This window comes from Sabethes cyaneus, chromosome 1 (genome assembly GCF_943734655.1).
Source record: "Sabethes cyaneus chromosome 1, idSabCyanKW18_F2, whole genome shotgun sequence".
Taxonomy (NCBI): Eukaryota; Metazoa; Arthropoda; class Insecta; order Diptera; family Culicidae; genus Sabethes; species Sabethes cyaneus.
Genome location: NC_071353.1, coordinates 36203952 through 36230508, shown reverse-complemented (window position 1 = coordinate 36230508; position 26557 = coordinate 36203952). Strand labels below are relative to the sequence as shown.

The window sequence follows — 26557 nt, the reverse complement described above, 5'->3', positions numbered from 1 at the left end:
CGTTGAACTGGAAGTGGTTGATGAGTTAATATATTTGGGATATCTGATTACCGCCGACAGCAATACGAGTAAGAAGATTTAACAACGCATTCAAGCTGGAAGTCGAGCCTTCTTTTCCCTCACAAGATGCTTCGATCGAGGAACATATGCAGTCGCACAAAGCCGACGATGTACAAAACGCTAATCAGACCGGCAGCCTTCTACAGACTTCAGACTGTAGCTTTGCTTACAAAAGACAAGTGCATGGCATATTTGAACGAAAGGTGTTGCGGACTATTTTTGGCGGAGTGCAAACGGAAAGCGGAGAGTGTCACAGACGTATGACCACGAGCTGCAGGCACTTCTTGGATATGCTCCCATCGTACACCTGGCGAGAGTGGGGAAACTACGACAGGCCAGCCACGTCGCAAGGAAGTCGAACGACTTTGCAGTGAAATCTGTTCTCTTCAAGAACTCCACCGGCATGATGAAGAGAAACTTAACATGCTAGAAGGCTCGACCAAGTTGAAGCCGACTTGCGTGTGTCGAGACGCTCAACGAATTGGTGACGAGTATCCCAGGACTAGAAATACTCACTGTAAGAGATATGCGGAAACTAAAACCAACGATTTGGCATCAGTGTACAAAAACTGCCAGCACTTGCTGCGGAGCAAAATGCTGCCCTAGTAACCAGTAAGCACTAAACACTACTGTGTTACCTGACTCACCACTGCGAATATGCGTTGTGTTCGCGGGATCGTGTTGGTTCGAAAGGTTTCGAAAAATATCGCCCTTGTATCGAAAATATCGTTAATTTTGATCACTAAAAAGAACGTACTTCAACGTTATATTTCGAGTGCGAGTAGTACGCAATAATTGTATTGTGAAACTGAATGGTTATTTATGCAACTTTTTTACAAATTCAATGCTATAACAAAAGCACAACTTATAAAAAATCGTTTGTTATCGATATTAACTGCATTTGCGTTATAAATACTGCATATGCGTTATAAATACATACGTTTTATTTCAATAATACGCATATTCGCAGTGAGTCAGGTAAAACAGTAGTCCTTTGACAACTTTGTATAAGCATACAGAACTATGATTAAAAGCTTATTGTGCTTTGCAGCTGTACCTGGATTAATCCAGATTATTTTCTCTAATGCCAATGTATATGACAAAACAAAACAGCAACATTGCAGTTGTCACTCTTTCTCTTTCTCACTCACAGCATTCGCATTGTCGCACTTTTTGTGCCAGTCGCACTTTTAGACTGCGGTGTCCAGTAAGGTGCAAAATGCGGGATATTTATCTTTATATACTTCTGTAGAACTCACATAATGCTAAAAAGGCGAAATAGCGGGTTATTAAAATGCTACGCCACAAGCATTCAATAAACATTATTAGTGTTTGTTTGAGGCTTAATCGAAATGTAATTTTGTCTACATTATCGACGTATCGAAAAAGTATCGACGGCATATCGTTTGCTTGTTATGGAAAATAAAAAAAAATTCGGTCGGCATTTAAAAAACTAAAAAAGCAAGCGACACCAGGGATGCAGAATTATTTCCAATATACGGTTTTGGATTAATGCTTATGGTTACTTGGGTGTAGCAGTGTGACTTGATTGTTTTACACATGATCCGCTTCTGTTTTGTTTACATCAATTTTGCACAATAGAGCGATATATCTTTCAACTTAACCAGTGTAAAATGCATTGCAAAGCTTTATACACACTGTGTCCGAGTATAATATTCAAGGTGCGTGACAATAGCTTAAGTAGATTTCATAACTATTTCAATACTTGTTAATCAAACTTTTAAGCAAACAGTGTACGTGTTCGATTGGCTCCCTTTTGACAATTATTCTCGCTGCTCGATTAGCTCCCAAGATGGCTGCTTCCGCGTATCTCTCACCTCTGAGTATTTCTAGGTAAATTTAAAACGAGGAGGGAAAGGTAAGGTGTTATCATTTGCAAAATGCAAATTTTTCATTTCAATAAGAAAGATTATTTCTAGAATCTGTTTGCATCTTAAAAATGAGGTTATGTTGTTTACACTAAGTGTCGTTCGAACTGTAGGTTGCTATACTATGGTAAAGTAGTAACTTCTAGTGGTTACTACTTTACCATAGTATAGCAACCTACAGTTCGAACGACACTTAGTGTACTTAGCGGTGGATATCTATGCTACGGAATAGTAGCGACTGTGAAAACAGTGAATTATACTACCAGTGCGTAGTAGCTATTGAACACAGCGATCGTCTCGTCACGAACGATAAATTGAAGGCTACCAAAAGGTAGCGGCTGTGAAAAAACAGCGATTTTTGCTTCGAGCGAATTTTTCTATGCTATCAAACGGCTGTTAAGCAGCGTTTATTAGGCCAGTTTGGCGGCTTTAGAGCGTCACGGAACGCTACTGTACGGTAGCGGCTCTCGGAGCGATACTAGGCTATTCACAAATCGCGGCTCCAAGGCAGAATTGTATTTAAACGGTAAAATAATATCGAAATACAAAAAACAAAAATACATAGAGAACGTATTTTGCTGGATTACAGGTCTTCAAGCATGGAAAAGTGGGATGTCCCACCATTTAACTTCATTCAAGGCTTTACCGAGGAACGTAGTGCACAATGAATGAATAAAGTACAAATGCAACTCAGATTACATCGTTGGTGCTACTGGAGAAAAAGATAGGACCCGGAACCACAACATATTTCTCGCAAAGGCAGGACCAGATTTACAAGAAGTTTTTGCTTCATTACCGAGTGTTGATGTAGAACACAATCCCGAAAGTGGAGTTGATACATTCGCAGTGGGTATTAGTAAACTGGATTCCTATTTCGCTCCAAAGTAGCACGAGACCTTCGAGCGAAATTTCTTTTGGACGCTAAATCCAAACTCGGATTAAACTCTTGCCAAATTCATGCTTCGTTTCCAACAGCAAGCCAGTAAATGCAATTTCGGGAAAACTGCAGAAGTGGGCAGATCGATAAGCGTAATCGATAAAGTGATTCTGTTTGCGCCAAAAGAATTAAAAGAGCAGCTGTTACAAAAAGAGGCTCTCAACATAGATGAAGTGACAAACATGGTGAATTCTTATGAGTCCGTTAAGCATCAAACTCAGATGATTCATGAGCTAAATATCAATGTAAATAAGATCTGTAATTCGTCCACAAGGGAGTGCACGCGGTGTGGTCGCCAAGAACACTTTAGTAATGATGTTGCTTGTCCAGCAAGAAGTAGAGAATGCAACAAATACAAACGGATCGGGCATTTTGCTTACAAATGCCGGACGATAGTTCCAACGAAGAACAAGTTCGAGGACACATTCAAAAGTAGCAAGCGTGTGAAACCGGAGCGTATTCGGGATATCGCAACTCATCGAAATGAACATACGAAAAACAGACATTTCATTTTCAACATTAACGACGGTGACGAATTGCTATGGATGAAACTGTGCGGAGTATTGCTGGAGATGGAGACACTACAAAAGTTCAAATTAATGGACAAAGTAGTCAAATCCCCTTCTAAAAAAAAAATTGCTGGAGATGTTGGTTGATTCCGGGTACAAGAAAAACACGGTTAGAAGGCAACGCCGTTAACTGTGCTGGGACCTTTGAAACATTTGTAACGGTTAAAGATGCTGGATTTTATGTAATTCAAGTGGGACAACAATGTCTCCTTGGTAGAGAGACCGCCAAAGAAGTAGTCGTACTTTTTATTGGTCTTCCTAAGTAGTATTCACGGGGTAAGTTCAGTTAAGATAGAAGAGAAGCGGCCGTTCCCGAAGATTAAGCGCGTGGAAGTAGATATTCTGATAGATAAATACGTTACCCCAGTATGCCAGCACCCTTGGCGTCCTCACGTCGCATTGATGAAAAAGATTGAGGATAAGTTACCTCTCTGTTGGTTAATGATATAATAGAGCCAGTTGAAGGTAGTTGTCGGTGGGTTCTTCACTTTAAGTCGTTTATTTCTGTTTTGAAATATCGAAAAGGAGCTAACAGTATAGCTAATTCATTATCTCGTTTAATTGAACATAACGCGGTTGAGGAATTCGATACAGAGAACAAGTTCGTGGTATTGGCTGTGTTGGAGTTAGCTGCTATCGATGTACACCAATTACAAGAGTACTTAGTGATGTACTATACTACACCACATTCCGTTACTAGCCGGATACCAACAGAGCTCCTATACGGTAGGACATTCAAATCGACGATACCGGCACTGGAAGATATTGCAACTGACCCTCCACAAACAGAGATTGCGGATGAAGACTTAGAGTCAAAAAGGAAGGGAAAAGATCATGGAGACTTGCGGCGAAAAGCGAAGAGATCATCAATCGACGTAGGTGTTTCCGTGTTGATGCAGAATCTTCTACCAGGCAACAAGTTGCAGACAACAATCAACTCGAAGAGACTCGTAGTGGCATCAAGATCGGGGTTTTGTGTCATCGTAGAAGATCCTGAACCTGGACGTGCCCAGTGCTCTGAATATCAACTTACCTCCTCAGTTAACTCCACCATCGGTAACGAACTGGCGCCACTTTGGTTTGCGGTCGGCGTCGAGCAGACTGGTGAACAAACACTTGCCGGTCCACTCTGTAAAATGGCACTATCTCGGTCGCTACAGCTACTTCCCACCTCGCTTGTTACCGTGATGGGTGACGTATAAAACAGACTGTTGGAAACCGGTAGCGTTAACGAGTCACGGTCCACCTGAAGGCGTATAGAATTTATACTCGCTGTGGTTACCCAGATATTCCAGCTAAATTTCGCAACTTACCTTCCGGCTAGATCTTCGTTTGGTCAACGTCTTGTCCTTCTTGCTCTTCGAACCGGGAGAACTTCCAAGGGATGTTCTAAGCAAAACAAGGTTTAAAAAACACAAAATAAACAATACAAATCAACACAAATAATATGTAAAATTGGTAACAATAACGCAAAACTAACACATCCCGAAAATAATAGGAAAAAACTTATCCAAATCACCTCCGAAAGGCGATAGAAACTCAGAAAAACGTATATCAGTAGAAAAGTAACACTCTTATGTAGTTATAGGTACGAGAAACAAAAACGGTTAATGCTGTAAAAACGAAAATATATTCTGGGACATGATTTTCCCGTTCGAATGAAGAAACGAATGAGACGAAAGATCGAGTCTACTTCAGTAGAAACGGTCAACGTTATTGCGATGCAGACAAATGGCCAGGATGAAAAGGAAAAAGAGCAAACAGAAGCAGTTTAAGTAGATTTTGCGGTGGCAGGTTTCGTGATTGGAACACTTGACGTTCTCATAGTAAGCATCATTTATAATAAGGTGAAAATGTAATATTCACGTGAAATGTGTATGTGTTGTGAGAAGAAAAAACGTGTGAAAAGAACTATGAATTTTAATTATTGCGAGCCAGGTTTCAGTTCTATGGAAACGTTAGGCTTAATCCCACACACGTACATGGGTCACGTCAAGCACTCGACCAATAATTGTAATGGAAAAATGTAGATTACTCAAATTGCGCTTCAAACAGTGCAAACGTTCCTAAACTAATCAGCACTTAATTCTGGTCAGACTTCTTGCGAATGTTTTTACAGAGCTTGCAGCGATCTAATTGGCAGCGAGTTTCCCGTAGGCATCGTTACACAGGCGGAAGTCATTTGGAAGCGATCAAGCGTAAAAATACAAAAAGAAAAGATGCGTGGTTTAGCTTTCCCCTTAGGGAAACACAGATGACCGGCTTACAGCCGGCTGGCAAAGTTACAATAATACACACTGTCGAATTTTGCTGCCAAGCTTGGTCGAGATGTTGGATATCAGCTTGCCGGAGTTGGTTCCTAGCTTGACGCTGGACAGGCTCAACCGATCGAACTCGAAAAAGTCACTAGGGATGATGGTGAAATGGCGATGCGCAAAATTAATGTTAGATAAGGAAGAGAAACGCAAGCAAAGCGATTCAATTAATTCCTGGCATCAATAGATTACTATTTTCACTGTTGAGAGAGGCTTATTTGTATACATCAGTGATGCAAGCATAGGCGCAAAACAATGTACACGGGTTAGCTTCCAACACGCGTTTTAGACCTCGTGCTTGCATCATTTAATATTTGTTCTAATACGATTTGAGATATTTTACATAAATTTCACTGTAAAATTTATCGCGTATTCATACCTTGTTAGATTGACGGAGTTGAAATTCGTGGCAAAATTAGTCAATGTTGACTTGAATCCACCTGAACTGGTAGTCGTTGGGCGGCTGTTCTGACTTTTGGAAATTCCACTACTGTAAATCGAAAAAACAATCAAAAAAATAAACCCAAATTCCGCTACTGAGCAAAAGTATACTTACTCCGATGACCCGATACTGGTTTCCGACAGCCGACTCGAATCAATGCTAACCTGTGGCAGAGCCGAAATCTGTCTCCTCAGCGTCACTTCGCTATCCCGATCGATCTTAATATCCGTTGTTCGCTTACCATACTTCTCCTCCACGCTGGTCTGAATACTGGCAAAGCACTTCTCCAAGCGATCATGGAATGGCAGCAAGCTGGCCGGAGTTTTCATCTTGTGTACCAGAATAGCCACCTCAAGCAAAGGAATCTGCGAGGCAATCAAATCCTTCAGTCGTGCCACCAAATGATCATCGTCCGGATACCTGATCAAGTATTCCGGAGTGAGGAATGCGTCCTCGTAAATTGGAATGCCCCCATTGACAGCCGCATCCACTACACCGTTGATGATCGCACTTAGCGAATGAATAGGAATGTTCGGATCAGCTTGATGCTCAAGTACCAGCTCTCGTATACTTCGGTTTTTCGCTTCCACCGTCTCGATCGCCATCTCAATGGGAGAAATCTGCAACAAAAATAAACACATTAACTAACAACCGACAACAAACATTACATTTCAAATACTCACAATAACTGTTTCGGAAGACTTTACCGGAAACCATCTTAAAATTCCCGGTAGAGCATCCGAAGTCCTCAAAATCGTTCGCTCGTACGAAGTGTTAGCAATGTCATCACCGCTTCCGCTTGAATCACGAATTGGACGGGAGAACTGAAATTCGCAAACATTGTTCGATTGATAGAACCTTACAATGTTGGACGCAATATTTTTCTTATCCCTTCCTAGTCGAATATCACGACTGACGGAATCGACCTTAACGATCTGAATAAACTGACCCTCGCATTGATGAATTTCTAGGCCGGGATTCAAAGTCGGTACCAGTTCCGCCTGAGGATGTTGACTGAGAATACGCGTATTAAACGATCCAGCATCTTCATATTCATTGCCACGATATACGAATTCTTGATTGCGTAAAAACTGCGGAAACCCAGAGCCGTAGAAAGCGACCCGGTAATAGTTAGACTCGTAACGCTTCTCGCGTAAGATTTTTTCATAGAACTGTGACATCTTTTTGTAAAGGTCGGCAAGACTCAAATAATCGTAGATTTCGTTTTCGTACTGTTGAGCCAACTCTTTGCACATGTCAATTGCCGACTCCCACATTTTCCCACGATCGAACAGGTCGATAATATCCCGGTATAGCTTTTCCTTTAGGGCCCAATGAGTACTGCAGGATAAATGTCGGCTAGATTTCAATAAAGCAGACAGTGGAGAATCATCCCAGTAAAGCTCGTTGCTGTGCAGCTTCAGTGTATAGGCAGCTTCTGTGAAGTTGTCGAATTCCATATGAAGATCACACAGCTTATTTACATATCGAATGTACATTTCCTTGCGATTTACATCGGAATAAAACTGTAGCAAGCTAACTGTACATGCCATCCGATTTTCTTTACTTTCGTCATGAATTAGACACCGATATTCTAACAGCTTCTCCATCAAACGAGTTAATATGTTGACACACTTTATGCCTGGCAACTTTAGAGTATTGTGACTACTGCATGATTCGTGCATGATTTCATAAAATAGATCTTTAAACTCTTCATCCCCGTAGCCGCCCTCAATGTAGTGATCAAGCTTTTCAATAATTTCCTTCTCAAAATCCACGAAATTTCCTTTTATATGACTTGCGTTACGCTTTGTATCCCCATAGCTCTCCATTACATACTTCGAACTGTAGTACTCACACTGCATCATGTCAAAGAATATTGGAATAGAAGCTTTTCTCAACTCCAGCTCCGGAATCATGCTCATCTCCAGGATCGGACCAACTAGCTGTGGTACAAAGATAATTTTATGCTCTCCCAAATTAAACCACATTTTTCTGATTTCGAACGCAGTCTCCCTGCGAATATCTCGATAGTTGCTCAAGATCATCGACTGTTTCGTTCTGCTGAACAAATTAAGCTGCAACGCTGGTTGCGTTAGGAAGGTGATCGAGCACTGGAAATAGTTCGACCAAACCTGCTTCTCGAACGGCGAGAAGAACCATTCCATTATAACACCGGCAAAGTGTCTCAGACTTTCCAATATCACAGTATTCTGGTGCATGATCATATCCAGCCAATCCGCCGGAAACACTGGCTTCGACACCAACTCCTTGAACACCAACAAAATCTCCATCAAGAAATCCAGCAGATCGTAGCTCGTAAGGAAGCTTCTCACGTACGCCTGGTAGTGGCTCTCCGACATGCTACGGAAGATCCCAAGCATGATCGCGACCAGATTACCGACCAGCGGATTATCACGGTCCATCGCAATCGAACTCTGTATTACCGTGCGCAGCAGAATTTGCATGATCTCACGGATATCGTTCTCGGTTGAACCAATATCCTCTTCACTGTGGAACAATAGCTCCAACATGTTATTCATGATGTTAACGCACTCAGCCACCTGAGGATTTCGAAATTACAATTTAGTTATGTACCAGTAACAAACATGCTACCAGCATCAACAATGGCTACCGTAAATAATTTAAAAAATAAGCAATTGCTATGAATTTAAAACTTTCATTGTGGATGCCGTTTTTTTTTTTTGAAATTATAAAATTGCTGCACACTAAACCGCAAAAAAACGTTTTAATGATAAAATCAAATGCACACCGAAAAGCACTCGCCATTTTGTTTGCTTTGTGAGTATTGGTTTACAGCAGCGAATTTGCACACGCACACAAGCACACGACACTCGCCTCTCTGCATGCGTTCGCAGCGGGCGGCATATTGCAGCCTACTGCTAAGCCATATACTGATACACGCCTACCGAATCTATGCTTCACAAAACCCCTCCCCTATTTTGCTCTACGCGCCCAGATAAATACCTTCGTCTTGGCCGTGGTTTCACGCGTGTGCAGCTGTGACTTGCTCTCTCCAAGCACCTTGGCCGCCTTGATCAGATTCTTCTCCTGCTGCCGGATGTCGAACATAAAGTCACCCTGCTCGGTTCGGTTGTGGTTGTTGAGAGTTTGTTTGCAGGTTTAGTAAGTAAACACACAACGTATTCCGGTTGTTTAATTCGTTTGTTACACGCGACCATCGAAACATGGAGTTCATAGTTGCGGAGCACGCACAAGCAACCGGGAACAAAGGAAACAGGTTGGGATCGAAGGGTAAGGGGGGTAAGGAAGCGCGAAAGCCGATTTTAGAACAGCAGTGGATCATCGTTTATTGCGATATTGATTTTGATTATGATGAGGTGGGTAATATAAAATCCAATCACCAGAATAGTTCATTTCAAGTGAGCGACATCGTCATTATTGGAGAAAAGGACACGAAGTGCAGGATAATGGTTGGAATATTTTGTTTAATTAGGAAAAGTAAAAAAGATATACAACTGTTAAAATAATATTCTCTCCAGCAATTATATTATAAGCTAACACGGTTAGAATGGTCAACCCGAACACCAGAGTTAGTACAGAGAAAATAGATAGTTAGTATCAAAAAAGCATTTATTACCGAATAAAGGAAAGTGAAGACAATATGTTAAAGGTAAGCATTCCAAGTAACAATGAGCAACCTGAATGTAATGGCTAATTTATTAAGCCACTCATGACAACTGATGATATCATGTTTGTTAATGTAAAAGAAGGTGGCCCTTTTAACATTAAAAAAAGAAAGAATCAGAAAAATTCAAACTTTTAGTGATAATGAGACACACGTACTTGAAAACTTTTGAAATTTCCCGTGCTACGCTCAATTGCAGTTCAAAAAATGTTATTTGTGCGCGAAGATCACCGTTGCAGAAAGCTAATTAAAATTACCGTCACTTTTCGCTTCCCCGGCTAAATGCAAAGGGTCCTGAAAGTAACATTGTTCTCGCAATAAAGGTGTTTTAAATACTAAAGTGATTGTTATTATGTTAAGAAGTGCTGGTGTTTTATTTCACACTTTTTCCTCAAGAAGCCAGCATGATCAAAGATAATCATTACGGACCTATGCATAGACAAATTCGTGGGTATTCCCATAATAATTGATTTTAAAGGCGTATGACAACATTCACAAACTTAATAACGCAGATTTTAATGATCGATAACACCCTCGTCCCCCTACTCAGTTAACTTCGAAATACAGTGTAAACAAGTGTTCGAGAGGTATGGAATATAACCTTCATGGAATCATCTGGATACCGATTTGCGAAGTATACTCCAACACCGCGCATCGTCTGCGACTTTTGTTTTTGGATTGATAACTGCTAGCAGCATTGATGCAGCCTTTCTGTAGAGGAATGTCAGGGGGTATTATAGAAATTCATGTATTTTGCAAAAGAAATTGCCATAAAATGGTACAAATGCTGCATCTGATGATATAACAGCTTTATTCTGTCAGTAACGCCAACTCCAGCTGGTGTCACACCTGGGTGCACTGTGGCCAGGTGCAATTCAAAATTGTGCGCAAGTTTGGTTCAGTAAAATACTTGAATGAAATCCAACTATCAATGTTTGTAACTACCTTCATAGATTAAGGATGGAGAATACCACAATAGGCCAGCATTTAGTCGCAGTGGTGTCGTCTCCTGTAAACTGCCTTCAAAAAGTTGGATAAGGTCTCACTATAATTATTGATGAACACTTTACAGTAATGCAGTGTGAACTCCCATTTTTGTATGCATTCCAGTGACTTTAAAAACACTTCTGATATTCCTAAGTGTTTTTCCAATTCATTTCAATATAGCTCCGATGGAAAGAAACATTGCTTCCAAACAATAGATTTCTCGTCAGGACGAACATTTTCAATAATTTTGCTATCATAGAAAAAACTTAGAGTTTTAATCTAGTGTTGTTCCTCATTAAAATACCTCTCATCTAGTATTAACGGGAAATTAACAGTCATTAACTTTTCGTCGGAGAGCCCAATTTCGGAAGCAGTTTTTGGGCCCAAAAGCGGGGTTCTGTTTATAGAAATGTATTCACTGCATTTTTTTGCCAATCTGAACACAGCAAACATATTTTCATGATTAAAAAAAACTGCTTTCAAAATTTGCAGAATCGATTACGACTAATTTAGCCTTAAAATTATCAGAATTAGTTCACTGATTAAAAAGTCATGAATTTTTAGAGAAAGTTTGGCAATTTTGTCGATTTTGGTGACCACAGTAGCTCAAAAAGAGTCTACTTTAAGCGCCAACTTAAATAAAAAAATATACTTACAAAAGCAAATATTGATTGGCAGGTCTAGTTTTTGAATGTAAGCATATTTGAAATGCAATGCAAGACCTTTTGTAATATCAAAACCAAGCAGCGAACATAGCACTGGAACTGAATAATTAACATAATAAAATTTATAAGTAATTTGGTCGGTGTTAAGTAAAGCCGAACCAAGTCACCCAAATTGGCAGCACCCTCTCTGTAAACTTTTTAAAACCGAAAACCAATGCTTACTATTCAATTAATGAGGGAATTCCAAATCGCAGCATACGATTGGCAAGCCGGGTTTGTAAATTAACAACATATTTTCATGGCTAAAGTTTTTCCCATTACCTTATGGCGTATAGATACTCCCAACTATTGCTAGGAAACGCTAGTAATAGTTGGGAGTGTCTCTTTTGGCAGGTTTTTGCATGGAAAATAATAACCGTAAATATGAAAAGCAAGAATAGATTTGGTTTTCACAATTAAACTCTAAGTAAGAACGCTTAAAACGCTAGTTTTTTTTGCTTGTTTTAAAAATCTCATTAGTTTTTTAGACGTTACCCAAACCTTCAGTTGCCCAACATCGGAAGGACAAACATTTTATAAAATATTTCTAGCGGCCTAATAACAGAACGAAAAAAATAATCCAAACTGGTGCTTTTGAAACATAACAGGTTTTGGGTATCAAACGAGCAGGAAAAGACAAAAGACAGCCCACAACCAAGTAATGGATGAGAAAGGTGTTTCAATGATGGAAAAGGAAATGATTTTATTTACAATAACACTTGGGTGGTTCGTTTTTGATGATATTCGAACGATGGTCAAATGAAATGTAGTTTTGATCCGTATGTTGATGCGGTGCTATATTCCTACATTTTTTTCCTTAGCGATGAACATGATGTCGATGTGGAAATGATGATATGATCTTAGCGGTGGATATCGTCAAATGCACAGGACGAACGAAATGTAACACGGGGGTTGGCATTCAACGGCAGCGAATTAAACAGATCAGAGGGACGCAAGACACAGGCACACAGCATCAGCACGTGGCAAGACTGAGTAACGTAAAACAAACACATGTAGAAAGCAGATGAAATGTACACAAGACAAACAAAAAAGTTTTAGCGCTTGGAAGGTGCTGACGGTTGCTTCGAGCAATAAGTGCATTGCAGAAAAAACAATTAACAAACATTTATTCTCATGCAGCAATCCTTGACTGGGAGTAATCTCAAAAAGAAAGACTTACCTCCTCCTTACTCTCTAGCTTGTCCTTGATTTGCCGGCAAAACATCGGCAGCAGAATAGCCCTGCACTGAGGCAACTTGAACAGTTTGGAATCCACCACATCTTTAATACAAGTCATTTTGGATTGATTCAAACGACCGGTGGGAACATTAGAGATTATGTCCACTATCCGCTTGCTCAACTTTATAGGGTCGTAAACCTGCATCAGGTCCGAAGCGATGATGTGCAAATACTTCAGCAAAGCTCCCTGCGATTTCAAGAGATCGTTTTGATATTTGATCAACTCGGTGAACGATTCCAGCAAATCTTCCAGCATCGTCTCGAACAGTTCGCTGTCCTTGCCCTGGTTTAAGTCAGCAAACAAAATCCGTGATCGAATAATGAATTTCATAATGTACTGCAAATATTTCGTAGTTCGAAATAGCGTTTCATCGTTTTCATTCACAGCATAGATACTGATGCAGCTAGACCGTTCACTGCTTACGTTATTAATCGCATTTTTTATATGGGTTTGAACCACGTTGATAAGTTTTCTGCAAATAAAAGAACACTTAATTTAGGTAAAATCATCGGGACAGCCTTCTCCTTACTCATACGCCAATGTAGCCGAAAAACTCTCGTTTATGTACAGATCCAACACCGACTGGAAGTGTTGATATTTCAAGTCGTAAACAATTTCTATCAACCGCAGGAGACACCGAAACACCAGGTTGTCATACTTCGCTGGATCCTCGTTCAGCACCAGAATGTTGAACAGTGCGTCCAGAATGTCCTGCAAAAATTTTACCACCTCCTCGCCTTTCACGTTCATCAACGCATTCAGCGATTCTTCCATTTTTTCTTTACGCGACGACCAATTCAATAGACCCAAAATATCGACATTCTGAGTCAGTTTGGTACTGCACAGATTTGTTTCAATTGTGAAGCAATCTTTAGACGCAAGACTAAAACCGCTAACCGAAGGTTTTCCGCCACTAATGTTGGCCAGCTCATCAGCCAATGTTGGCAACTGAAGATAATTATACTGCGTTTCTGGATCGAACTTCTTATGATCAATCTTGTACACCAGCAAATGGTGCCTCTTATGCTGCAGTGTCGTTCCATCATCGTTCATCAGTTTCACATAGGATAACCCGAAGGGTTTCTCTGTTCTGTCCTTGGCCTCGTTGGAACTGCGATGCTTAAAAGTATATCTCAGATGGCACTGCTTAAACTCCTCGATTGGCACGTCAATCTTAAACGTTTCATTCCACTTGGGTTTATCGTCATGGTAATAGATCACTGATTTATATTCATTTAGAGTGCTTCCACCACCTCCGTAGCATATAACCCCGGGGATTGCTACCCCTTCCCTGTTACAGACCACAGCGGTTACCTCAATATTTTTGTCACTGCTTTTCGAGCCTTTAGAGAACTCACCGCCAACTAACGTAAGATACAGATCATTCCGAACATCGCCGGGGAAGATCACCTCCGGGAAGCCCATCTTGCGTGCAAATGCCACATTACCTAGCACCAAATGTGGATACTCTTCTTTCACCTGCTTTATATCGCCATGCAAAATATCCACACTAATCCAGATTGCCGAATCACTCTTATCACCCAAGTCTTTGTTCGTGATCAGTTTCCGCAACGTACTGTCTAGCGATTCCTTTTCACATGCAATGAACGGCATCTTTAGCTGGGTATCACTTTTGAAATCTTCCGACCGTTTAATTATCGGTTTCAAATCCAGCGTAGCTACACCGAATGGCCTTCGCATCTGCTGCTCATGTGCACCAGAGCTTCCAGCAACTGTCGCACATCCGCCCACCCCTGGACTGCCCGGGGCACTGATCTGACTCACTAATTGACCCTTGCTCTTGCCGCCACTAGCATTACCAGCCGAGTTGGCCATACTGCTCCGTCGCGAATCCGTATCTTTCCCGTCCATGGCACCCACACGCACAACATAAGCAACTAGAAAGATCCGATTTCTGCTCAAATCGTTTCCGCTTAGATCGGTAAACAACACTTTGATGTTGTTGAATTGGTCCAAATCAGCTGCCACTCCTTGGCGACTCCATTTGACCACATAATTCTCTGTGATCGCCTTCATGTCGTCGCCGTCATACAAGGTGAAAAGGATCTCCGTATCCTCGCACAACCGACACACGAAATTGTGCACAGAGAGCAACAGGTTGTGCGAGTGCCGATTCATCGATTCTACTATACGATTTTTATTAGTTGAAGTCTGCGAAAAGTCAAAAAATCTTTATACGGGTATGAAATAAGCATTTGCTATCTACTCACACTTGCCCGCTTGATGCGATCGACTGCATTCAGATGATGTTCATATAACTGCGTAGTCGAAGTTCGCTCAATGTCCAGTATATTGCCACTATCGTCCCGAACCACCATATCGAGCCGTAAAATTTTGTTTCCGGTGTCGATCTCCGAGGTTGCCTTCAGCTTGATGTCCTTCATCTCGTCCACCGGAAGATTACCGGACAGCAGTTGCGATCTTAGCCGTATCAATTCCAGCATTTTCAGTCGAATCGCCTTAAAATCCGGATGACTCTGCAGGTAAAACCGCCGGTACAGGTGTTGCCACTCGTTGAGAACGGTTGTGATTTCCTCGACAATCTCGCTTCGTACAATCGACAAGTGCTCGCTGCCAGCGGAACTGCTTTTGAGCGGACGAGCGTCGACGATGTGGACGTAACACTTGGGAAAAATGCCGCGAATGTGTGGAAAACTGCAAGAAAAGAGAAAATTAGTGACTTCATGGCAACATTTAACTTTAATTTTTTAGTATTTGAGTCTACGCCTCTAAACTGTGGATAGTTAAAAATTTTCTTCAGCTCAACAAAAGGTATTGCAAGATATTTCACAACACAATAGGGTCTCACCTTTTATTATACCCGTAGTACCAACTGGCAGCTTCCTGTAGAATGACCAGCGTATCACCCACGTCCAGCTCCAGTCTGTGCGCTTTGTCGGACTCATAGTAGTTTGCCTTGGCTGGAAGCAAAAAAAAACACGGTAGAGGGAGAATCGGATTAGATTGGATGTAATTCCATTTGTCCCCCTTTTAATCTCGTGCTCCGTAATCCGCCCGATAGGGCCCAGCAATGGCCATGTTTGTTATAGGAAGTAGTAGTCGACCCCACAGATTGCAATTTTTCTGCGAATCAACAATGATAGAAGGGCCACGGTGTTCTGTTATGGCAGAGCAGCATTCAACCGAATGGACAGGAACCTATTCATCAACCACACAGCCATTCTCACCCGCACTGATACCGACCCATCTGGTGGGGGAAAATGAACAGAGTGTTCTGATTGGAGCCATCCTCCAGCTTTTCCCATTCATTGGCCGTCCTTCGTACGGCTGTGCTATTTTCCATGATGGGGGATTAAATGTCACCAGTCACGGCACGGCATGATTTACTTAATTAACTTGGGCGAATAGAATGTACACACACACGGTCGGTCACTGTTATGAATAGGAAAAGAGAAATCAAATTGTCGTAGGTCGGATATTCTCACGGTCATAAGCTGGTTACAACGAAATATTACTGCTGGACGTATCCTACCAAAAATAATAAAAATATTTTTTTCTCCGTTGATAAGCGTATCAGCATTCGATGACATTTAGACACAGAACACTCTACTTAAGAAACAACTGTGATTTGTGGACATTTGATGTTGATGTAGCAGTAAACTTTTATATAAGATTAATGTTTTATATTGTACACTTAATGAAGGTTTTCTCCCTGAAGCTGTTTCATGCCACAAATAAACAACCGAATTTGAGGAAGCGGCTTTTAGACATTTTAAAAATGCTTTTCAGATGCATGTGAATAGCAGAGTTATTACAGCAGATGTTTTTTGCCTTTCTACTATATAAATATATAGTATAAAGGTATAGAAATCACTCGGAAAATCGGAAATGGAAAGAAGGTCCTGCGGGCCGAATGTCATATACCATTCGACTCAGTTTCGAAAACTGAGCATTTTCTGTGTGTGTGTGTATGTATGTGTGTGTGTGTGTGTGTGTGTGTGTATGTGACGCTTTTAATCTCACTCACTTTTCTCGGAGATGACTGGACCGATTTTAATGTTCTTAGTGTCAAATGAAAGGTCTAGGTGTCCCATTGGTCGCTATTGAATTTCATACTGATCGGACTTTTAGTTCAAAAGTTATGTATAAAAATATGAAAAATATGGGACTTCATTATCTCATAGGTCCCTTAACCGATTTGAACAAAATTGATTGCATATGAAAGAGGAGCCTTGCAAACCCTTAACTTCCAAATTTCATGACGATTGGGCTTGTAGTTTGAAAGTTACATAAAGAAATGTGAAAAAATAGTATTTAAAACATATTTTTGTAACATATAAGCATTAATTCAATGAAAAACATCACACATTTTATTATTATTTGAAAATTACTACTGAGATCTATCAAACGAAATCGAGTTATTTAAAATCGGACAGTTCATTCAAAAGTTATTCAAACTTTAACACTTAAGCACCTTATATTAAACCGTTAAAACGTGTGAATTCAAAACAAATGTTGATTATATTCAATGTGTGTGTATGTGTGTGTATGTGTGTGTATGTGATCCCAAGCAACAATGTGAGTTTGATTGTACTTTTATGGTGGTTTTCATGACCAATTTTGGTCTTGAATGTCATCATAAGAGTGTAATAAAACTCAAATTGTTACTTGGGATGACAATTTGCAATTTTTAAATTTGCATTGAAATTCAAGAAAAGATGTTTCTCACTTTTCTGAATCAATTGTCTGAAATTTTTGAAGCCTCTTAGTGGAATACGAAATTTGAAATTAAAGAAAAGAAAAAAACTTTTACCGACTAAATCCCACTATTTAATATTTATTCGCAACAGATACGTATACGCTTTGAAATAAGACGCTGTTGAAGCCTGCACGTCGTAGGCGAACTACGTATCTGTTGCAAATAAATATTAAATAATGGGATTCAATCGAAAAGCCTTTTCTTTTCTTTGATTTCAGATTTCAATTGTCATTTTGTTCACTTGCTGTTACTCACAATTGTACACGAAAAGCAAACAGCGAAGAAAAGCAGTTAATTTAAGCATGAAGGTATAGTGGTGTATAGGATTAAAAATGAGTTGATTTTTCCAAATAAATTTATACAAATTTCAAACAAATTTTGCGCATCAATAGATGCTCTTTCCAATCAATAAATACTAGAGCTTAGAAATGTTATATGAAAAATAGGAAGTAAACGTTGCACGGTAGTAATTTTGTAAGATTTGTTTTCGTTAATGACATTTTAAAGGACAGATGTCTTATGTCATGTATCATGTTTCAACAAATAAATCAAAAATGACAAGCACTGAAAATCATATCGATCATATTTCCCATTCTCAAGCATGTTTAAGGCGCAGTTTTTGCAACCCTCTTGTTTTCCTAACCCTCCAACATTGTAAAAACGATGCGATCAAGCTAATGACTATCTTTTCATTAAAGTACATTCAAAAAAAGCATAAGTTTTGATTTTCATGCAAAAATAATTATCTGAAGGAGCGCCAGCTAAGAAAAAGTTCAATTTCTCTTTTTCATATCTAATGCTCTATTCAGTTATTTTTTCTAATTCAGATATACTGCAAAACTGAAGCCAAGCAAACTAATAGTAAAATTTTGAGATTAATCATTTTGTTGTCGATATTCTTTGTCTTCAAAGGCGAAGTATAATAATAATTTTTCTGAACTCTTGTTTTTCAAAGATGCTAACTTTTGAACACATGGTATTAATTAATTATCAAAAAATCTGTTCTGAACACATATTTCATATTGTCAATTCAAAGCAAGTTTCCTATGTGGCTCTGAAGCCCGAAAGTTTAGGCCGACCGATTATAAAACTAAATAAGGCGTTACAAGTATTTACGCACACAAGGAAAGAAAATTTAATTATTCTACGCAATACGTTGTGAATTTTACTGGCAAATAAGGATTTTGAGGAATACGGAACGGATATTTAAAAATATAATCAAGTTAATTATACATAGATGTTCCTGAGAAATTAAATGATGATTATTGTGACAGTAGAAAGGCTAGGTCACGCCGCTAGGTGGATTAATTCGGGTTTTTTAATTTAGTCATTGCAATGGTAATTCTACAAATAACCGTGCGTATCCGTTTTCTTCACGATCAACGGAGAAACATTGTTTGTTACACGTTCTTTCATTGCTTAGAAAGCGATGGAGGCACCTTGCTCATTACGATTTCAGTGACAGTATGAGATTTTGAGTATGCAAGTTACGAATTTTCATGGGGACCAAATTTAAAGCAATATATTTTTCGACCATTTTAGGCACTTATCTTTGAATCGGTGGGGTTTTCATAGCATTTTTACCGTATATACAATTTTACAAATGCACGAGACAATCCGGCGATGAATTAAGTCAACTTGTAGGTATAATTTTCATACAAAATTGGCGAAATTTCTTGATCTGCCTTTACGGTTCATGATGATCCATGATGATTTGAAGCTTTTTTGTGTCGGAAGATTAGGAACGGTACGACCAGTATTTTGGTCTATTGTGATATTCTCCTCCTTTTGTCAAGGTATTTGAGGCACACAGAACAAGTGAAAGTGTTTGTTACAAATGAAAACAAATCGGCTTAAAAAATCAAAGTTTCTTATGACTGTTCGCAGATCGAAAAAAAATATTCCAAGAAATCACCATCCGAATTCATGATAGAAGCAGGAATAGCTGACAGCGACAAAATTAGATCTTCATCGACAAAGGGGTGACAGAGAACCAATCAATTTATGAGAAGTGTATCAGTATTTCGGCAATGATAATTGGATTTTTCAGCATGACGGGCGGACTTTTAGCTTTTTGACGAAAGCCTTCTAAGTCCCCAAATTTGAAGAGCGAACAGAACCCCACATAAATCTCTAGAATGTTTAGAAAATCTCACTCGAAGATTTGGGAGGAAATATGCATAATTGTTTAGATATTCAGCACCTCAAGTAGCTCAAAAAGTTTAAAAATTGGAATTTTTACGTGAGAGACGACGAGTGTGGAAGCCTTCCTTCTAAAAAGTACAAGAACAGTGAACTGCAAGCACTTTTAGCCGAAGGTGAAACTTAAACGCAACTACAACTCACGAATCACTTGAATGCGACTCAAGAAGCCATCTCCAAACGCTTGAAAACCGTGGGAAAGGTTCAGGTCGGAAGTCCCAAGGAACAATTCCGAGTTTTATTACGTTCGTATAGTGGTTTTCATGACCAATTTCATAAAACCGCTAGTAAAACTCTGAGCTCCACCAGAACTTTCGGATGATCGCTATAAAACTGCTTTCTGACCAAGTGGCCCACTCTTCAGAATGTTTCCATAACCTCTATAAGAATCAGATTATAAGCTCAAGTAGTCGCATCACACTCTGCAGAAAGCAGCAATAAAACCGATTAAGCTTTCGTTGCTTGATAGCCATCGCCATAATTTAATAAAGCTTTGCGTTTTTCGCTCTGGGAAAAGCTAAGTAAGTTCGCCAGCTTTGTCAACTTGAAACTACATCCGTGAGCAGCGAAGTTAAAGTTTTACTGTCAGATTATTCTGATCGATTTGATTTAGGTATAGCGACCATAATAGAATATCCCATAGAATATATAATAAATTTTAAACAATTTTGTTGGTTTGCAGCATGTGCGCATTTAATTTTATCGTGCATATTGATATAACAAGTGGATAAAATCAACGCGCTACTGAAATTTTGCAATTTTCGAAAACTGGTTGTTTTAACAAAATAAATATATTCAGTTAGTCAATCTCAATTTCTAGCAACATCATTTTAGTTGCTTCCTGTGACAGAAAAACCGATTGATAATAACTTTATTTTTGCAAAACACTTTGCTTTGATGATATTTTGTTTGTGAGCCTAGAATACTAGAAAATGGCAATATGGCTTCGCATAAAAAAATGATTTTAATTTTGAAGTTTGATATTCCGGAGGAAGTAAGCATGCAGAAAGTTTCAAAATTTGCCAAGAAATATATGATTTGGCAAGCGATCTGCTCATGTGGCAAACGGAGTGCTCCGTTCGTGACTACCGGGACGGTAAACGAACAGACCTAATTCAAGTAGTGTCTACAGAAGCGTCTGCTTCCTCTAACGAACACGAGGGCCCCACGATGTTCTGGCCGGATCTAGTTTCGTGCCACTATTCAAATAATGTCCTGGAATGGTACGAAGCCAACGGAGGCTTTCGTACCCAAGGACATGTAGAACCCCCCCCCCCCCCCCCTCATACTTCACCCTCGATTCTACCCACGGCCACGGGCGGGAGTGCGAGGCATCGCGACTAATTGGTATCAGTAGCTCGGGTTGCAATAACGAACGAGAGCAACGACCGTAGCAAAATACACACTCGCAAAAACTCGTTGCAGTGCATGAATAAATAAGGGCGAGAGTCTTAAAGGGACACTTGTGCTGGCGTGTTCGTTAGTGTGAGCTTCGCAACGCTGCTTGTGACATGTGACGCCAATGTAAGTCGCGAAGTAAGTGATTAAGAACATAAAATAGACCAACCTCGTATTTGGTCTTGACCTTTAATGAGGTCAGGCAAACAATTAATTTTTTATAACGATAACTTTTACAATCGACGGAGGCGACGGTAGAAGAAAGTAATGAAACAATGATGTTGATAGTGCCCAAACAGAATGGGACAAGGCGTGAAGTGGAAAGACCTTAAAATTAGGTAAGGGAGGGTCATTGTAGCAACGCTTAAGAAGTTGTGTACCGTTCCTCTGTACCCAAGCTGGAGATCCGCTGACCGAACTAACAAATAAATAAACTATTTCGAAACAAAAAAATAAATTTAAAAAATCAAAAAGGAACAATAATATGTTGAAAACATATTTTAACTAAGTTCCAAAGCCTGGAGAACTGGGAACTGTATTTTGAACGTAATTTGATCATATAATTTTGATTACATTTTCTTGTGATCAGAACTAAAAACGTCCTACACACTTAAAAAAAAGTACCGAGTTCGGCAAAATTTTGCCGAAATTTCAACAGCCGAAAGTTCGGCAAAAATGTCGATGGCGCAAATCGACGTTTACGGATCTTTAGTAACGTTTGGTAACATAAAAAATTTTGCCGAACGCTCGGCTGTTGAGATTTCGGCAAAATTTTGCCGTACTCGGTGCTTTTTTAGGGGTGTAAGTTGATTACACGTGCGAAAATATCGGTGAAAGTGTTCAGAGGAAACTTTAATAGTTCTTCCACAAAAGACTTGCAAAAGACAGGCTGAAAATCGGTCAATGTGCAACCCCTTAAGGAACGGCCCCATGTAGACTATAATCAGCAACCAAGTTGGTCTCAATATTTCATCCGAAAATGGCACAAATATTTGCCGCTTTCCGGCACATAACGTGTTGAGAATTATAAGTCATTCATTTTCCTTAAAAGTCGGCTTATTGTTTATACGTTCAAATGCGTCTCTTTGCGTCGGTGATGTCCTGTCTAATGCCAGAGCGCTTACATCGCAGTTGAAACACTATGAAGAAACTTTATTCTAAACTCAGTTCCACACAATATCAACATAGCATAGATGGAATACGATAGCAGACCAGTGACGATGATATGCAAATAATACCGAGCAAACCGTCCAAGTTCACGTATTTGCGTGCAATGAATGAATCATTCACTAGTTGCTCTGTTTTCTTGTTGATACTGTGTAACTAACCAATGTGAGTGGCCAATGCGATAAGCCTATTAAAATTATATTTTTGGCACACTATAGTGTCACATCCTCAAGTCCTGGACCTCTCCATTGTATTAAGAAACATAAGTGATTCGTTCTTCAAGGGTGTAAACTCTCAAGGGCAATTCGATTTCAATGGCCAGCTGATAGCGGAGTGCACCTTTCGTAGAACCTCATCGCTAGGTGTAATTTACATGATGCAAATTTCTGGGTGCGGGTTTTCCCACCCGTGTTTCGATTGGCATTAGTGCATCATTCTGCCGCGCACTACTACCATCACGGCCATCGCATCATCCATCGCCGGCGCAACCGCACAATAAAATCCCATTGGGGTTGAAGCAAACAGCTGACGAAGGGAACGTCCGCCAAATGCGAAACTGGCGAACAGCTCACACTGCCTTGTGTCTGATCGAAGGTGAAGAAACTCTCGCAAAGCACTCGGATAATCCAAACAATGGCCTCTTTAATGGCTCTATGCGGCCGGGTGTTCAGTAAAACTAAGCAAACATTAGCAGGAGCATTTATCCACCGATCGAAACGCTGCGCTCGTTGATGAACCGCAACTACGGGAATGCGATCGAACGGAGAGGGACGGGGCGTGAAACACATAAATCACGGATTGTTGCCTATTGTGCGCGGGTGCGATGGTTCCGCGCTTGACGTTGACATTCTGGCGCAATATCAACAAATTCGGTTCTGTCAGACCGTATTCCAAACGCGCATGCGAAAGCTGGATCTAATAAATTTTATGGCCAGTTTTTTATCGTAGCGTAACTTTATATCTTTACAATACTAGATGACTCAATAGCTAAGTGTGCTAATTTATTACCTGTTGACGGGGAAACTAGGCCAGGTAGAAGAATGTCCAAACTTTAAAAGTATCAACAGGCATTCACATTTTCCGGATCGTAAGATTCGAACTCAACTAGCACAAACTAAGAGGTATTTAAGTTTTTTATATGCACGATTCAAGGAAATGCATCAATTTTTTTTATTCTATATTTGAGAGGTTTTCAGCCTGCGGCTGGTTCGCCTCGGCATCAAGTTTAGGTCGACCAAACTATCATCGCAACACCCTTTATGACAGATGTTAAATCCAAAACACAACTAGCAATACGTATATTTCCGATTTTTGACACAGACCTGCCGAAAGTTTCTCTTTCCCGGTTTCCATAGCATGCCAGTAGCTTGACAGTGGATCAGTTTTATGATGTCAGCTCGTGAATATGGCACAAACGGTTGCGTCTGGTTTGGTTAAAGCAGAGTTTTTTAATGCTGACGCACTAGCGACACACAGCTGGTTTTCATATCAATTATTGCCTCACTTATGCTGTCGGCTTCAACTGATTTGCAACAAGTGGCAATAAAATGTTTGCTCTGTGCTGTGCGTTTGATTCTGTTGATGAATTATATTCTCCGTAATGGATCTCTTAGTACAAGAGTTTACTAATTTTGCTGAAATTTCGTTCATAGCTATATATAACGATGGACCACATACCAATGCTTATGAACATTCCAACTAACCGGCGATTCGTCCAATGACCTTCAACTGGCCTTGCTATAACCATCGTATAGACAATTTGTTCATTGTCGTACAAACCGGCAGTTTTAGCAAATGGGTAATCATTACCTGCTGAACCTTACTATTTGCGGCTTGGCAAAATCATTTCCGAACCATCATGCATGACTGCACGTACACGAAGAAATTCAATTTTCGCTTTCCTTTTGCAATTAAACTAGGTATAGATTTGTTTCTTCCGTTTTGGTAGAGCATTTGCTTGTCTAGCGTATAATCAAAGCAAGATGCTTATGCAATAACGTAGCATCGAACTTGAAATACTCGAGGAAGAAGACGTGTGGTTTCCGGTGTACACAAAAGTACACCAAAACGGAATTCTTGTTAACCGTTTTTGCACGCCATCCGTTTGTAACTTGAGTAAATTTTTGTCCTATTTATGATTATACTCCTTCCTTACCTTAGAAAATCTATTTCCAAAGCGACAAAAGTACTTTAGAAGCAAATTAAATAATTTCCGATGACGCAGTGAAATATCCCGATTACCTTTGATCCTGTGCATATCACATATATTCTAGAACCAAATTATTTACACGACACATTTCCAAACAAACCATAAATATTCTTTTACGAGAATCACCCACTGAAACATCAGCACACGATACCTCTGATGGCGTAAAGAATTAAATTAATTCATCCGTGCTTCGATAATAATTTACAATTCACGCTTTAGTTCCTCTGATTAGAGCTGACTTTATTATTATCAGAAGAAGCAGTCTACTGCATCATCATTAAAAGCTCCAATAGCAGGTACTCGAAGAAGCAACAATTCGTAGTCATTAGCGCTTAAGTAACTACCTTGTTATGAATTTAACCTCTATTGTCATGGAGTGGTATTGGCAACCGAGACGGTTCGCCTACTCAAGGGTCCGGCCGGGACCCAGGTAGCCACCATACGACTTCCACTGGCGGACGGGAACGAAGCCCTGAAAGCTGCTAGGCTAAAAGTGGGGTGGTTGGTATGCCCACTGAGCGTGCTCAAGCAGTCGGAAGCTTGTTTCCGGTGCTTTGAGCACGGACATAAAGCCTGGAACTGCAAGGGGCCAGATAGGAGCCAATTGTGCAGGAGATGTGGTAGTGCTGACCATAAAGCGAGGGACTGCGCGAAGCCTCCCAAGTGCCTGACCTGTACCGGTAAACGGGACGCAAAGTACGTAACGGGAGGTCCAAGGTGCCCGACCGGTCTGCCGGCGACTAAGCCACGTTCATAGTGCAAGTGACACAACTCAACCTGAGCCACTACAGCACGGCTCAGCAGCTGTTACAGCAAGCAGTTTCTGAGTCAGTAATGCACATTGCCATAATCTCGGACCTATATCGCGTCCCTGCCGAAAAATGCAACTGGGTCTCGAAAAGGTCCGGGTAGACGGCTATATGGACGACAAGCAGATTCCCAGTTCAGGAGGTTGTGTCAACTGCAGACGACGGCTTCGCGGTTGCCAAACTGGGTGGAGTGTTCTGCTGCAGCGGTTCGCTCCGCACGCTATGTCTAAAGGCACTTATTATTTAACTTACATGCACCTCAGATTTCTCTTCACAGGATGTTAGTATTAATCAAAACAATTAATTTAGAGCAGGTCTTAAAATATTCTATCTTGGGTTTTTTGAAAAATTCAATTTTCAAGGTTATTTTGGGGTCATTCCCTCTCAAGTGATCATATCCGTTGTAGTTGACCACATCCGATTTCAACCAAATTTGGTATAATTGCTCATTCCGACCCCACCTTCATTTTCCCAAAGTTTTGTACGGGTTGATCAATTCCCCTTGCAGTGACGCTTCTCCTTTTTTCCCAGATTTTCGAAAATACTCATTTTTCACTGCATGTCACTGCAAGGGGGATTGTTCAATCCATACAAAACTTAGAGAAATTAAATGTGGGGTCGGAATAGGCAATTACACCGAATTTGGTTGAAATCGGAGGTGGTCGATTACAACGAATATGATCTCTTGAGAGGGGATGACCCCTAAATAACCTTGAACATTGAATTTTTCAAAAAACCCAAGATAGAATATTTTAAGACTTTCTCTAAATTAATTGTTTTGATTAATACTAACATCCTGTGAAGAAAAATCTGAGGTGCATGTGAGTTAACTAATAAGTACCTTCGGACATAGCGTGCTCCGCCGAGTTGGTCTATCGAGCAGTTTACGCGGATGGTAAGCCGAGTATCAGTGGTGCTGACTGGTTTAAGGCCGGTGGTTGTGGCGGGCGACTTTAACGCTTGGGCGGTAGAGTGGGGAAGTCGTCGCACGAACCATAGAGGTCGGATTCTGCTTGACGCTCTGGCAAAGCTTAACGTAGATCTGGCCAACGTCGGCAACACAAGTATCTTCAGCAAGAACGGTGCGGATTCTATCATCGACGTGGCTTTCGGCAGTCCTGGTCTGATAGGAGACTGGAAGGTAGACAATGGCTACACTCACTGTGACCATTAGACGGTCCGCTATGGTGTCGATCAGATAACGAGGCGGCAGGCGGC

The 26557-nt window shown here is 40.4% G+C and overlaps 1 protein-coding gene across 2 annotated transcripts in view; it reads right to left on the bottom strand.

The window, feature by feature from the left end:
* Positions 1–26557, bottom strand: part of LOC128733034 (dedicator of cytokinesis protein 1) — a 71416-nt gene that overhangs the window by 2384 nt on the left and 42475 nt on the right. The window contains exons 2-11 of one of the 2 annotated variants that reach the window (XM_053826582.1): positions 15644–15755; positions 15045–15489; positions 13343–14985; positions 12754–13285; positions 9201–9314; positions 6896–8776; positions 6327–6832; positions 6150–6260; positions 4769–4844; positions 4489–4701 (exon numbers count right to left, since the gene is read on the bottom strand). In XM_053826582.1, the coding sequence (XP_053682557.1) occupies positions 4489–4701; positions 4769–4844; positions 6150–6260; positions 6327–6832; positions 6896–8776; positions 9201–9314; positions 12754–13285; positions 13343–14985; positions 15045–15489; positions 15644–15755 (5633 nt within the window). The remainder of the gene's footprint in view (positions 1–4488; positions 4702–4768; positions 4845–6149; positions 6261–6326; positions 6833–6895; positions 8777–9200; positions 9315–12753; positions 13286–13342; positions 14986–15044; positions 15490–15643; positions 15756–26557) is intronic. The other variant, XM_053826583.1, reaches the window with a different exon arrangement.